This window comes from Pongo pygmaeus, chromosome 9 (assembly GCF_028885625.2).
Source record: "Pongo pygmaeus isolate AG05252 chromosome 9, NHGRI_mPonPyg2-v2.0_pri, whole genome shotgun sequence".
In the NCBI taxonomy this organism is placed as follows: Eukaryota; Metazoa; Chordata; class Mammalia; order Primates; family Hominidae; genus Pongo; species Pongo pygmaeus.
In genome coordinates, this window is record NC_072382.2 from 124631276 (window position 1) to 124647413 (window position 16138).

Sequence of the window (16138 nt, forward strand, 5' to 3'; positions counted from 1 at the left end):
TAAGTGGCTGCCAAGGGCTGAGGGAAGTGGGGAATGAGGGAGGACTGCTAATGGATATGGGGCTTCCTTTGGGGAGACAGTCTGGAATTAGCTGGTCGTGATGATTGTGCCACTCTGAATATTTTAAAAATTACTCAGTTGTGCATTTTAAGAGGATGAATTTTGAGGTATGTGAATTATACCTCAATAAAGCTGTTATTTTATTTTGAAACCGAGTTTTACTCACTCTGTCACCCGGGCTGGAGTGCAGTGGCACATCTCGGCTCACTGCAACCTCCTCCTCCCAGGGTTCAGGAGATTCTCCTGTCTCAGCCTCCCGAATAGCTAGGATTACAGGCACGCGCCACCACGCCCAGCTAATTTTTGTATTTTTAGGAGAGACAGGGTTTCGCCATGTTGGCCAGGCTGGTCCCGAACTCCTGGACTCAAGTGATCCGCCCACCTTGGCCTCCCAAAGTGCTGGGGTTACAGGTGTGAGCCACTGCACCCAGCCAAGCTGTTAGCTTTTAAAAATCACTTTGTAGAACTTGTTTGGGTCCTGATTTAAACCAACCAATTATAAAGACACGTAGGAGACAGTCTGGAAAGTCTGAACACTAAGGATTAGACGATATTAAGAAGTTATTACTAATTTTGTTTTAGATGTGATTGTGGTGTCATGGTTATTTTAAAATGATCTCTTAGGGACACATCATAAGTACTTACAGATTAAACCATGTGATAGCTGAGATTTGCTTCTAAATAATTTAGTCCGGGAGGAGCCCAGTATGTATGGAAACAAGGTTGGCCACATACTGATCTTTGTTAAAGATGGGTGAGAACAATGTGCCCATTCATTATACTTTTCTCTCTACTGTTGAATATGGTTTCAAATTTTCATAATGAAATGTTTTAAAATTATTTTTAAGAAAGAAAACCAAGGACATAAAAAAGGAGAAAAAAGTCTGTCATTAATAATCTGTTCAGGCCAGGCACGGTGGCTTACGCCTGTAATCCTAGCACTTTGGGAGGCCAGGGCAGGCGGATCACGAGGTCAGGAGATCAAGACCAACCTGGCTAACACAGTGAAACCTCATCTCTACTAAAAAAAATACAAAAAATTAGCCGGACGTGGTGGCGGGCGCCTGTAGTCCCAGCTACTCGGGAGGCTGAGGCAGGAGAATGGCATGAACCCAGGAGGCGGAGCTTGCAGTGAGCCGAGATTGCACCACTGCACCTCCAGCCTGGGCAACAGAGCAAGACTCTGTCTGAAAAAAATAATCATCATCATCATCATCATCTGTTCATTTGCATTCCTAAGAGCCATCCTTCCAGATCATCTATTTCCCAAAGCTGATCCCAGCCAGGCTGAATTATCTTCCTCTGGGCTTCCCCAGCACATGGCTCGTTCTCCTAGAAGGGTGTCAAAGTTACTCATATTTGTGTCTGTTGAGTTTCATTTTCTGTTTAAACATATATTTATACCATTTCAGTCCTCTAAAATTCTCAGGGCTGACTCCTTCTAAGTAAATACTTTTCTTTTGGATAATTGAGGTTTATCTCTTGAGATGTTAAATGTTTTAATATTTTGGACAAAAGTCTTTGTAAAATAGGTTACATGACTTTTACCTTTCTAGTCAATATTTATTAAGCTGACTTACCCTATATGAGTTTCAAGAAGTTAATCATTATGAAAATTAATCTTGGCACTTGCCATAATAGTGTGATTCTCACACAGGATATTCAGGAATAAGGCTGTTTGTTCCTTACACCAAATGAACCCAGGTTGCTTTGTTTGTTTGAACATCTCTTGCTTTTATGATATTTTGGTCACTTCTCTTGCTGGTACTGTCCCTTCTTTCTGCCCTGAGAGTGCCCTCTTTGATCCATTTGCTGCTTCTGATTTACCCTAAGTGCGAAGAAACCACACAATTAAACTTATTACAGTTATATGTAGAATGACTACACTGCCTGGCTACCTAGGACAATTTCAGTGTATACCTATTGTCCCAGTGTAATTAATAAATAGCATCCTTTAAAAAATTCTTGAATGTATCCTAGTTGGCTTTTTTTTTCTTTTTCTTTTTTATTTTTTTTAGTGGCAGGATCTCACTCTGTTGCCCACACCGCAGTGCTGTGGTGCAATCATAGCTCACTGCAGCCTTGAACTCTCGGGCTCAAATGATCCTCCTGTCTCAGCCTCCTGAGTAGCTGGGCCTACAGGCATGTGCCACCACACCTGGCTATCCTGGATTTTAATAAATTATCTGATCATCCTAGTTATATGCCAAATATGAGTATATCCTTGTTACAAGGTTTGACTGGCCACTCTTACCAGTTCTATTAAAGGGACTGACTACTTATCTACTCCCCAGTCATGTGCTAAAGTCTAAGGATATTGTGGCTTTTTTTTCAACATTTACTGAGCATTTATTAGGTGCCATTCACTACATTTCTCCTTGTTCTCTGGTTCTCTGGGAGCTTATAGTTTAGTAAGGAGATGACATAAATATAAACATGTAATTTCAATGCAGTGTTGTACAAGCATATGTATAAAGCTAGAGGCATGCAGCTGGGTGCCTTGAGACCACAGACCAAGGACCATTAGCCTAGCACAGAGTTTGTCAACCTCGGCATTACTGACATTTTGGACCACATAATTTTGGCGGGGGGTGGGGGGACTGCCCTGTGCATTTTAGGATGTTTAGCAGCATCCCTGGCCTCTGTCCTTTAGACGCCAGTAGTACTCTCTTAAGTCATAACAATAAAAAATGCCTGCAGATATTGTCAACTGTCCCTGAAGGATAAAACTGCTCCAGGTTGAGAAGCACCCTGGTCCAAGAAGCATCAGACAATGTGGGGAACTGCCCCAAAATTCCTGCTGGAGGAGACACTGCTGAGCTAGGCGTAGGTCTGGTGGACTCAGGAGGGGTAAGACCAAAAAGGGAAATGGAGTAGAGGAAGGACCTCACGAACCGAGCATGAGTGATGTGTAGGAGAGGGAAACAGAAAGGAGGGAGTTGCATGAATGGGTGGCATGGCGTGGAAAAGGAGTAAACTCAGTTCAGTATTACTAACCTATGTAGTTAAGCGCTTTTTGACTTGTTTTTCCTATTCTGTGTATTTTGGTTAGTTCAGGGTCAGGTTGACAGTTGAATTCTAAAAGATAATATATGCAAAAGCACTTTGCAGACCCTGTGAAGTGCTATTCATATGTAAATTATCAATGTTATTACCATAACAGCAGATGGAAACAATGCACTTTATGGTTTTATTTTGTTTGTATGCACTCTGTAATCCTTAAGAATTCTGAAAAGCAGAGCATTACTGTGCTGCTTATTAAACCATTGTCTCTCAGCTTCACTCTCATATACTCTGGTCGTGATGCTGGGGCAACCCCTACAAACCTCATTTTTCTTTGCCAGCCGGCTCCTTGTGTTACTCTGCCAGGAGGGGACAGTAGAGGGAGACCCCAAGCCTGGAGACTGGAAAAGGGACTGCTCCTTCCTTTTCCTCTCAAGGTCACCTTGACAACGTCTCTTCACTCCAGCAGCTCAGTTGGTTTCAGCAGCAGTAGTCGATTCCAGTTTTCCCAGCACTCTCAGAACCAGCTTCATGATTCCTTTTCAAAGACACCAGCACCCACTAGCTTAGGATTTCACCCTCCTGAGAGGCCTGAGTCCCAGCTCTGAGTGTTAATACTTTCAGTGTTAATACTTCTAAGTGTAAATAATTCTTTCCTGTGAATCCCCAGCCATAGAGGTGGAAGCTGCTTCCTGTACCTACTACCCCTTATGACACTTGTGTTCCCTTTTCAACTTTTCAGTTAATACATCTTCATATTAAATTATTTCCATTATACTAACTGGCATGGTTTCTGTCTCCTTACTGAGCCTGACTACCACTTGTGTTGATTATTCCACCCTTTAGTCACTCCAGATACTCAGGACAGCCATTACAAGGGGAGAAGGAGGAAGATCAAGCCCAGAGTGTCCCACGCTCTATGTGTGACTAGTCTCTGCAAGTAGCTGCTGGATTGACAGACTCCTGAATCAGTAGGGACCACTAATTTTCAGAAAAGCCAGTTAAAATCTCTTCTGGATAGTGCAGAAAACACTTGAAGAGTCTAAAGAACCACAGCATCAAAAGTAGACAAGTGTGAATGACTCAGCATTGATTCTATAACATATTCTGGAAGCCGCTATTAGGACTAAATCCTTTTGCTTGAAATTTGCTTGCATGTTTGCAGTTGCTATAACAATACCTTGTATAATATACTGGGCAGAATAACACTAATGGTTTCAGCTACCTTGCTTTTATTTCTTCTACAGACATTGAGGTCCTACTGTGTACTCATAAGACAAGGTCCCTGCTGCCAAAAAAGTAAAACAAACAAACAAACATACAAAAAAACTAACTCAAATAAAAAACAGAATAAAAAGTGCTAAAGCTGGGTAGTAAGGACATTTTCCAATTTCCTATGTTTCCTATCATTAATGAGGCAACTGGTATTGAAGCATTCTTTTTTTATTTTTATTTTTGAGATGGAGTCTCGCTCTGTCACCCAGGCTGGAGTGCAGTGGCACATCTAGGCTCACTGCAATCTCTGCCTCCCCGGTTCAAGCAATTCTCCTGCTTCAGCCTCCTGTGTAGCTGGGACTACAGGTGTGCACCACCATGCCCAGCTAATTTTTGTATTTTTAGTAGAGACGGGGTTTTGCCACGTTGGCCAGGCTGGTCTCAAACTCCTGACCTCAGGTGATCCACTCGCCTAGGCCTCCCAAAGTGCTGGGATTACAGGCATGAGCCACTGTGCCTGGCCGAAGAATTCTCTTTTTTTTTTTTTTTGACAAGGTCTCACTCTCACCCAGGCTGCTGGAGTGCAGTGGCACAGTATTGGCTGACTTCAGTCTCAACCTCCTGGGCTCAGGTGATCCTCCCACCTCAGCCTTCCAAGTAGCTCGGACTACAGGCACATACCACTATGCTCAACTAATCTTTAAAAATTTTTGTAGAGACGAGGTTTTGCCATGTTCCCCAGGCTGGTCTTGAACTCTTGGGCTCAAGCAATCCTCCAGCTCAGTTTCCCAAAATGCTGGGATTACAGGGTTAGCCACCGCACTTGGCCTCAAACCAATCTTTGAAGACAGTTATTCAAATCTACTTGTTGTTTTAATGTGAAGATAATTCCTAATGCTTCTTTTCTTTATTCTTTTTTGAAACCTTTTTTGATAGTGAAATATTCTACCCATATATAAATGTACAGCTTAATGAATTTTTACAAGATGAACATCTATATAACCATCATTAAGGTCAGGAAATACAATCCCAAAAACATTCTTCTCGCTACCTGCCAGAACCGATCACAACCCTCCTAACTTTATGGGAATCACTAAGTGGGTAGTGTTTCCCATAAAATTGCTTTTTTGCTTTTTTTCATAGTTTCCTCCACTAAGTATGGAGCCACAATAATTGTAGAGTGTAATTTAGCCTGTCTTTTATATACAAAAATCATACAGTATGTATTTTTTCTGGGTTTTTGTTGTTGTTCAAAATTGTGTTTTTAGTATGCCTCCATATTGTTACACGTCGTTGTATTTCATTCATTTACAGTGCTGTGTAGTACGCCAGTATAGGCAACAGCATAATCTAGTTAACCATTCTTTTGATGGATAGTTCAGTTATTTCCAGTTTGCATGCACAGGAGCACGCACTTCTTAGGGTAAATACCTAAAAGTGAAATTGCTGGATCCCAAGGCATACATATCCTGGCTAATGTCAAACCATTTTCCAAAATGGTTGGTTGTATCGGTTCTCACGTCCGCCAGCAGAAGGTGAGAGTTCTTTGCATTACATCCTCCCTAGCACCTGATGCTGCCAGACGTTTCAACTTTGGACTTTTCGACTCAACTTATGGTGAGTGTGGTATTATCCGCTGTGGTTTTAATTGGCCATCTTCTGATTATTAATGAATTAAAGCACCATTTCAATAAAGAGATATTTATTGGCCATTTAGATTTCTCGTGTGTTTGTGAAATACCTTTCCATTTACCCATTCTTTAATTGGGCTCCTTTTCTTCTTGATTTGTAGTAGTTCCTCGCGTATTTTAGTAGTTTTATTTGTGGCAAAGATCTCCTCCCCCGGGCGGCCTCTGCCCTCCGGCGCTGGGAAGTCCGGGCGGCGAGGCAGCCTCTCCCAGGGCGCTCGGGCTCCTCCGGCTCTGCCCCGATGTCGTTATTACGGCCGTTTGCGGCCTCCGTGCCAGGGCCGGGGGGGCTGTCCGGGACGCGGGATCCTAGGTCGGGTCCTGCCCCGCCCAAGTGGCGCCGGCGTCTGTGTTGTCTGCGGTCTCCAGGGCAGCGGCGGGGCGGGCTGGGGCCCGGGCGGCGGCGGCGGCGGCGCGGGAGGATGCGGGGCCCGCCCGGGTCGCGGCAGCGGAGGAGCGCCGGGCAGGTGATGGGCGGTGGCCTCCCGGATCCGGGGTGGGAGGCGCGCCCGGGGAGGGAAACGGGAAGGCCTGACCGGGGATGGGGACGGCAGGAAACCACCCGAGTAAGCTGGGGAGGAGCCGGCGCCGGAGCCTTCGGGACGGAGAGGGGAGCGACAAGGGGGCGAGGCCGCACCGAGGGGCTGGGGGGCCGCGGTCCGAGGCTTCGGCGCCCGGGCACCCAGAGCAGCCCTGTTCCCGGTCAATTAGGACCGGTCCTGGGCACCAGGCCCGCCGACTTGTCACTTCCTGGACCTCCAAACGCCCCTTGTGACGGGCCTTGTTCCTCAGGAACAAGCAAAGGTAGAAAACAAACCGAACGCCTCCACTGGGCAGCTTCCGGCCTGTTTCAAACCAGGGTTCGTTCCTTTCTTTACGATTCATCTTGGTGAGCCCAAGCAGGGTTCCTTTTCTCCTCCAGGAGAAAGTTCGTTTGTCCCATGCTAGTGGACTAGACCCACTGCAGGGATCCCTGGGGAGCTGGCCGCTTCTTAGTCCCTAGGTGCCATCGGATCTATCCCTGTCTTGTTTATTCAGGAGACTGGTCACCTCTCTTGGTCAGAAATTTCAGCGGCACAACCTTTTTTTTTTTTTCACTGGACGGGAGGAGAGAGCCACATTTATGAAATTTAAACGCCCACTTTCTAACTTATTCAAGCTGTCAGCTGTTCCTTCTTCAACCCCATGTTTTGGTAAGATCAGGCCTCCACAGAAAACCCAGCTTTTGTGGCGTTTGGCTTTGCCCTTTGCATACTTTAGCAAACTTCAGGAATCTGCTAACATCAACAAAATTATCTTCTGTGGTTACTGTTTTATTATTTATTCATTCCAAGAAAGCTTAGCCTATTTCATTTAAGAAGAGAAGTTCAAGGGACTGAATTATTTTAAGAGTAATTCTAAGTTGCACTATAACGCTTAAGCTTGCTCTTCAGGATCTCAAATTCAGTGACCTTAGCTCTTCCAGTAAAACCGGTGTTAAACAAGCTCTTTTAGTTAAAATGTGTTAGTATTTGATAGATTTGCTGCTTTCTTGGCACATCCTAAAAAAGCAACAATTAAAATAATAAGGCAGAATGCAATATGTATTTTAAAAATAAGAGACAAAATAATACAACAAACCAGTCTGTAAAATTAAAGAATAATATGTTAGTCTACCAACAGGGCAGACTTCGAGTTCAATAGAAAACTCACTTCGTGTGTATTTACATATGAACGTTCCCTTTTGCCTGTTGTTTGTTAAGGTGCTTTCCTCCAAGGATTTGGTGATGCTCCTTGCAAACATTAGCAACAAGGTCAACATTATAAGCAATCCTAGGAATAGTAATAAGGTTGTGTCATTTAATTAAAGTCAGGATTTGCCAAAAGAACAAGAGCAAGCCATTAAGACAAATTTTACAGTAATTTCTAATGGTAAAGGTTTCTGTTACCTGACTCACAGGGGGAAAAAAAATGGTTATAAAGGCAGTAAGATAGAAAATAGACCAAAATAGAAATGCTAGGTAGAGATGAAAGAAAGCACAATCCAAAAACATCATGTCCGTTCGGTCCTACATGAACTCAAAGCACCCTTTCCATGGCTCTTTATAATGACCCTTAGAGACAGTGAAGGTTCACTTGAATCACACTCATAAGTGAGTTGGAAGGGACTCCAGCTAACTCTTAGCTGTAATTCAGGCCAATCTCCCACCCACTCAGCTTTCCCCAGGATAGCATCCCATTCAGTAATGTAGACCTCCAGGCTCTGCTTTGAATTTTTCTGATAGGGTCTCGCTCTGTTACCCAGGCTGGAGTGCAGTGGCACACTCTCGGCTCACTGCAGCCTCTGCCTGCCCGGCTCGAGTGACCCTCCCACCGCAGTCTCCCTAGTAGCTGGGACTACAGGCCCATCCCACCATGTCCACTAATTTTTTGTATTTTTTTTTTTTTAATAGAGACGGGGTTTTGCCACGTTGCCCGGGCTGGCCTTGAACTCCTGGACTTAAGCGATCTGCCCACCTCGGCCTCTCAAAGTGCTGGTATTACAGGCGTGATTGTTCAACAGTTTTAATCGTTATTATGGGTTTTAAAAAATCCTGGATGAGGTTGATCTCCATTTATGTCCACCTAAATTATATGTTCCTATCTAGTCACAACCTGGCTATCAGAAAGTCTTTTCCAAATGATGTTGCCAGCCCATATAGGTCTAGGAACAAAATAGCTTCCCCATTTACAGTTCCAACTATGGAAAACTACACTCTTCTTTCTTCTTACTTTACTTTCCAAAACGTAGCCCCTGAACCTGTTTTACTCTATCCATGAATAACTACGGACCATATTTGTATTGCCCGTAGTTATTTGGGCATTTGAAATAAGGCTATCAAAGTGCTGTCCATAATTAACTATTTGTCTTAGTCCAGGCTTGTCTGTAACAAGCCCTTGGAAGCTAGAAATAGGAATCCACTTCCAAGCAGCCATTTATTTCATCAATAAAACTGCATTCGATTACTCAGGCTGCTTATGAGCGCTACATCAGATGTGTTTCTGTAGAGAGAAAAACAATTGTTTTTCTAATAGACCTTTCTTATACACACAAAAGGGTGCATACAAAAGCCTGCAGATAATATAACAAGGTTATCTTACTCATTTAAATATTTGATTAACGTTGACATTATTGAGATTTTAGTAGTCGCAGAGTAACATAAATACAAATTTTTTCAGGTAACGCCTTTGTGAACCACAACTTTAAATATCAGCCAGCTGCTCCTATCGACAAGAGTATCCCCTGTTAATTTTTTGCATTTTTCAAGATGAGTAAAAGTAAACTAATTCCCAAGCTCTCTATTCAATCTCCTGTCCGTCATACCAACTTAAATGTCCAGTCCACACACCCACCTTTGAAGAAAGATGACTTATATCGGATTTCAAAAGACTCCTTGGAATCTGATTCAGAAAGCCTCACTCAAGAGATTATGTGCCATTCTGAGTTTGATGATCGAATCCAGGACAACGGTATGGAGCCCGACAGCTTAGATGAGGAGGAAAGCCCTCGATGGGGAAGCCTGCATGAGATGGAAGAGGAAGCAAGTGGAAAAGCAGCTCAGATGGCTCGCGAGCAAAACCACCATACCTGGGACCAGGGCGCCAATAACAGGTAAGGAATTGGCTTGTGTAAGATAATAATGGGCTCTAAAATGTATCATTAAATAATTACTGTTGTCATTCCAAATTAGAGTAAGGGCAAGCTGCCCTAATGAGCGCCGTGTGTGAGACAGGTCTCCAAGCAGCCAAGGATAGCTGGGCACCATGTTTTTTCCATATTCAGATTTTTTTAAATTAAAAAGTACAATGGGTATTAATAAGGGCAATTTGCATTTCTCATACCATTTATTTCCTGTCCATATTCCAAGTGTCTCCACACTAGGACCTCACCTGGGAGAAATTCCAGAAAGCCGGGTATGGAAAAGGATGTGGAGTCAGGTGGACTTCATTTGGTCCAGGCGTTACTGTTTAGTGTATAATCTGGAATAAATCAATTAACTCTTTTTTTTATTTTTTTTTAAATTTTATATAGTGTTAAATATTTACAATAGAGATGGGATCTCACTATGTTGGCCAGGTTGGTCTTGAACTCCTAGCCTCAAGCAGTCCTTCCACTTCAGCCTCCCAAAGTGCTATGATTACAGGCATGAGCCACCATGCCTGACCCACTTAATTCTTTTTTTGGGTCACTTTTTCTCGTCTGTCAAATAACCTGACTTGCCTATCTCACAGGATTGCTATTAATGTCAATAAAGTACAAATAATTGGAGGTAGAATCTTACTTGGCCCATTCAAAGCTAGTAGAGGTCTACCTCTCAGGGCTTGTATGATCATACAAAGATTTAATCTAATAACCAGAATTTAAGGGATTTAACCTTGTGCTATGAGCTACCAAAAAAAAGTGAGGGAATATAAAATAATGTGTGATATCACTCTGTTACAATTGAGGCACTGAGGATATGACAGAGTACAGAAGAAGGTAAAAGCTATTGATTAGGAGGAGGTTTTAGTGTGGTGGTGGAGTGCGTGGTGTCTGAAGCAGATCATTTGGGTTCAAATAGTGGCTCTGCCACTTACTAGCTGATAACCTTGGCCAAGTCCAATTATGTTTCTGTGCCTCAGTTTCTTCATCAGTAAAAATGGGATAATAATAATAGTTAACCAGTTATTATGAGGCTAAAATAAATACATATAAATTGTTTAGAATAGTGACTGGCTCTTTATAAATTATATTGTGTTAGATTTTCTGTGTGTGTGGGACGGGGGAGGAGTCTCGCTCTGTCATCAGGCTGGAGTGCAGTGGCGCAATCTCAGCTCGCTGCAACCTCCACCTCCTGGGTTCAAGCAATTCTCCTGCCTCAGCCTCCTGAGTAGCTGGGACTACAGGCATGTGCCACCATGCCCAGCTAATTTTTGCATTTTTAGTAGAGACGGGGCTTCACCATGTTGGCCAGGATGGTCTCGATCTCTTGATCTTGTGATCCGCCCACCTTGGACTCCCAAAGTGTTGGGATTACAGGCGTGAGCCACTGAGCCCGGCCGATTTTTTTTTTAATTCAGGCTGAAATATATTAAGGAAAGTTTATTGGAAGGCCTAGAACTTGGACAGGGTCTTGAAAACAAGCTAAGATCTGGATAATAGAACAGAATGGGAGTGACATGTTTGTGGCACATTAGGGAGCCCAGCTGGATTGTGGAGGATTTGTTTTGAGTGTAGGGAAAATAGACTGAGTAGGGGTCTGATTATAAGGGGGCCTTAAAAATGTGCTTATAGTATTGGAAGATAAATTTTCGGGTCTTGAAGTGTAACCATCCTACCACAGATAGGGATATTGAGTCTTACAGAACTTAAATGACTTGTCCTCGGGATACAGTCACTGCAAGGGCTCGTGTCGGAGCGAGAAGTAGAGCCCAGTCCTGAGTCTTTTCTTTCTTTCTTATCTTTTTTCTTTCTTCCTTTCATCTTCCCCTCCCTTTTTTTCACTGGGGATATCTAGTTGAATCAATCTCATAAGTGTCTTAGTGATACATCACAGTAAAAGTGATGAGTTGTCACCAAGGTGCTAGAGGCGGAAGAGGCGTGCAGGACAGCTTCAGAGAGACAGACACCCTTGATGGGACTGGGCTGGGAAAGCCAGGCAGAGAGAATACAGGTTCTTGGGGAGGGCAGTGAGATGCAGCAGCATTTAAGGAAGATTATTATGCAAGCGAGTGCATTTTGAATTAGAGACTAAACACACAATGGGAAAAGAGACTGCTGGATGGATATGACAATAACAATGACATCACTTTTTAAAAGCCTATCTTAGTTTCACTCAATTCTCCATCACAATCCTGTAGGGAAGTTGCTGCTTTTCCTATTTTACAGATAAGGAGAATGAGGCTAACAGAGATGAAGAAACTTGTCTAAGGTTATAGTGCGTGGAGGATGTCCTTGTTTTGTTACTGATGCTTTTTTTTTTTAAATCATGCAAAAATTCTGACCTATAGAAAATTACAGAGAAAAATACAGTATAACCCTTACTGCCATATTTGTTTCAGACGTATTTTTAAAATTCATAGCATATTACAGATAAAGTTTCCATGTACCCCCTTCTCAAACTCATTCCCCTTTCTTCCCCCTCAGAGGTAATCAATACATACTCTTACGTGAGTGTGCATCCTTCTCACCAATCTTCCATTCATTTATTTCATAGGTAATCTATAATTAGTAGATAAATATATATCTATATATGGATGCATGATGCCTATTTTGTTCAGTCAACATTATGTTTTTGGGATTTTACAATTATGCTTTTGAACTAAGACATGGTCTTGGTTGACTATTGATGAATATTTAGTTTTTTTCCAGTTTTCGTTATTTCAGACAATGCTCTGTGCATGTCCTCGTATGCCTCCTTGGGTATGCATGCAAGAGTTTCCTTAGGGTATAAATCCCTGGGAGTGGAACTGTGGTTCATGGGTGACTAGACGTCTTCAACTTTACTCACAAGTGCCTGCAAGTTACCAGTCCTCAGAATTACTGTCTTTTTAACTTTTGCCACTCTGATGGGTTATAAAATCCTGTCCTATTATAGATTTAAATTACTTTTCTCTGATAACTTGTGAGCTTGAGAATCTTTTTACATGGTTTTAACCAAATGAGATCGATTTAGACATCCTCTTTGGCAACTGGTTATTTTCATTTAACAAAATACCCATGTGTATCTTGGGTATCTTTCTATAGAGTTGGTTTTCTGTATCCATGGATTTCGCACCTGTGGATCCAACCAACCACAGATCAAAAATATTTGGAGAATAAATGGGTGGTTGAATCTGTACTAAACATGCACAGAGACTTTTTTTCTTGGCTTTATTCCAGAACAATATAACAGCTATTTACATAGTATTTACATTGTATTAGGTATTATAAATAATCTACAGATAATTTAAAATATATAGGAGGACATGCATAGGTTATATACAAACATTACCCCAATTTATAAAAGGGACTTTCCCATCCCTGGATTTTGGTATCGGCAGGGAGTCCTGGAAACACTCCCTCACAGATAACTAAGCTATGATTATATTTATATGTTCATAGTACATATGTACATATGTACATAGTACATATATTTATATGTTCATAGTACATATGTACATATATTTATATGTTCGTAGTACATTTATATGTTCATAGTACATAGTACATAGTACATAGTATATTTATATGTTCATAGTACATACTATTCTAGTATCTGGAGGTGCCATTATATATTTATTCAGTCACCCAAGGGTGGACTTCGGGATGTTCCCAGTTTGTTTGTTTGTTTGTTTTGGAGACAGAGTCTTGCTCTGTTGCCCAGGCTAGAGTGAAGTGGCAAGATCTTGGCTCACTGCAACCTGCGCCTCCCGGGTTCAAACGATTCTCGCGCTTCAGCCTCCTGAGTAGCGTGCGCCACAACGCCTGGCTAACTTTTTCTACTTTCAGTAGAAATGGGGTCTTACCACATTGCCCAGGCTGTCCTTGAACTCCTGAGCTCAGGAAATCTGTGTACCTCGGCCTCCCAAAGTGCTAGGATTACAGGCATGAACCACCACTCCCGGCCCCAGTTTCTTGTTTTTTTTCCAACGAAACTTTAACTGAAATTATATATATATATATAAATGAAAGAATTGACAGGGTTTGGTGACAGATTAGATATGAGGATTGAAGGAACAAGAGAAGCCAAAGATTAGGGTTCCTGTAACAACAGCTAGCATTTATAGAATGCTTATCATGAGCCCATTTCTGTGCTAAATAAACACTTTATATGTATTATCTCATTTAATCTTTATTGCAACCCTGGTAGATACTATCATGATGCCATTTTGAAGGTTGCAAATGAAGCTTTAAAAGTTTATATTGTACCCATTCATTGCGTCTAGTGAGTGGTGGAGCAGAAAACTCAGGCAGTCTGACTACATGGCCCCAAACCCTGTTTTTTTCCTGGTTCTAAGAGATTTATAGTCTCCTAGGTAATAAAAGGGAGTAGTTTTAGTTATAGAAATGGGGCCACTGGAAAGGAAACATCTTTTGCAATGGATAGGTATTTTTGTCTGTATTTTTAAGATGAAGAAACCAAGGTAAGGATCCATTAAGTGACCTCATTTCCCCAGTTGTTGGGTTTTTTTCTCCTTTTGTCCAGTGCTCAGGGACCTGACTTTAACCCTTGTTCTTACCAAAGGACAGTTTAAATACAATCTAATATATTTCAAAATAAAGAATAATGCTTATAAAAATCAAAATTATGGTTAGATCCTTGGTTTTCTCATTTAGAGATCCTCAGATAATGCTGTTTTCCTCCGATTGATTTGCCTTGGACATTTTTAATGATTAACTGTAAACCCTAGGGTTAGAACAGGTTATAGCCCTAGTCATTGTTTGTCTATATAGTGCTTCATACACTGAAATTAGGATAACCAGTTCTCCAATAAAAAGGAAAACAGAACTGAAGCATTTGGGCAAATAATGCCTCGAAAATATCATTCAGGTAAGCATTTCATTACTGGTCCCTTTCCCTGCCTCGTGTTAGTCTTCGAAGCCTCTCCTAGGCACACTGTTGCTTGGATCTGAGTAGTTTATGAGCCATTAAATAGACAAGGAAATTGATCTCAGACTCTCAATATGAAATTCAAGTAGGCTTTTATTTCTGTAAAGTAGATGGCATTCTGGGAATTGTAGTTCAAAAAAAAAAAACTGTCAAAGCTTGCCTTAAAACCAAGGAAAATTTCTTTCTTCTTGCTTTTATAATCAATAATTTTAAAAGCTGCCTGACAAATTACTTGAGTCCTACACTTGTGTTTTGATGTTACTAGAACCTCCTCAAAGCAATTATTCCCTTGTATCTGACCAAAGTCAAGCCATAGTTCAATGTATATGGATGAGAGAAAACCTTTTACTTAATGGAATTTGGAGCAGCATTGACTGTAGTGAATAAATGAAGAGTGGAGAGGGGATCTTCACGTGATAATCCTTAAACCCCACTCCAGAACTGGCCTTATGACACTCAGCACTCATGAAGAAAGAGATCTGTGTAATTCCTAGAGCATTAGAAACAACCTCTTCAGTCCTGGGGACTTCTGAAACCTTGTATATTAAAAAAAAAAAAAAAAATCAGAGAGCAGCCATACAGTACTTTATATGTGTTTAATAAGGTCTTGTTAACAGGAATATTTATATAATTAGCTACCATTTGTAAAACTCTTTGCTTTATATATACAATCTCATTTATCCTTACAAAAGCCTCTTGGATAGGCATTATTATCCCCATTTTGCAGATAAGGAACTGCAGATCTGAGAGCTGTATAGGTATACGTAATTTCTAGATAGTAGAGCCGGAAATTAAATTGACCTCTCTCCAAACGCCAAAGCCTGAGCCACTAATTACAAGTATTTAGATAGGTAATCAAGGATTGAGCTGATAAAGGATTCTATTTCACTATCTAGTAAAAATTAAAACTATGGCAATTTCAATATAGATTAAACTGAGGCCAGAGTAAATATGCATGTGAAATGATAAACTTTAGGAAAGTAAAACATTTTTAGAGGATACTGTGACCTCAGAGTAGATAGACATGAATTATATTTTCCTTTGGGCTGGGAGGTCATGGCAGCTATTATTCTTCAGCACTTGTCCTGGGAAACAAATGTTTTCATGCAGTGAGGTCTGCAGTGCTTTCTTCTCTGATCACCTCGGACCATAGCCTCCACAAAAGGGCCCATATTCTGCCTAAGAAACCACCTTGTATTAGAAATTAATAGGAGGGAGATAGGCACATGAGGAATTACTAGTTAAATTGAGTATCCAGAATTGTCTGAAAGTTAAAAAAAAGGGACTCAAAATAATCTGCATTTTTTTTTTTTTTTGAGATAGAGTCTCGCATTGTTGCCCAGGCTGGAGTGCAGTGGGGCCGTCTTGGCTCACTACAACCTCTGCCTCCTGGGTTCAAGTGATTCTCCTGCTTCAGCCTCCCGAGTAGCTGGGACTACAGGCGCGTGCCACCACACCTGGCTAATTTTTTGTATTTTTAGTAGAGACAGGGTTTCACCGTGTTAGCCAGCATGGTCTTGATCTTCTGACCTCGTGATCTGCTCACTTCGGCCTCCCAAAGTGCTGGGATTACAGGCGTGA

The 16138-nt window shown here is 41.7% G+C and overlaps 1 protein-coding gene across 13 annotated transcripts in view; it reads left to right on the top strand.

The window, feature by feature from the left end:
- Nucleotides 1–6158: 6158 nt before the first annotated feature.
- JHY (junctional cadherin complex regulator) overlaps nucleotides 6159–16138 on the top strand; it is a 76909-nt gene continuing 66929 nt past the window's right edge. For 5 of the 13 annotated variants that reach the window (XM_054439890.2, XM_054439895.2, XM_054439902.2 and 2 more), the window contains exons 1-3: nucleotides 6160–6433; nucleotides 8399–8482; nucleotides 9165–9597. In XM_054439890.2, coding sequence (XP_054295865.2) covers nucleotides 9254–9597 — 344 coding nt within the window. In that variant the 5' untranslated portion in view covers nucleotides 6160–6433; nucleotides 8399–8482; nucleotides 9165–9253. Of the gene's footprint in view, nucleotides 6434–6547; nucleotides 6771–7004; nucleotides 7160–8398; nucleotides 8483–9164; nucleotides 9598–16138 lie in introns of those variants that run through there. The other 8 variants (XM_054439897.2, XM_063671519.1, XM_063671520.1 and 5 more) reach the window with 5 other exon arrangements.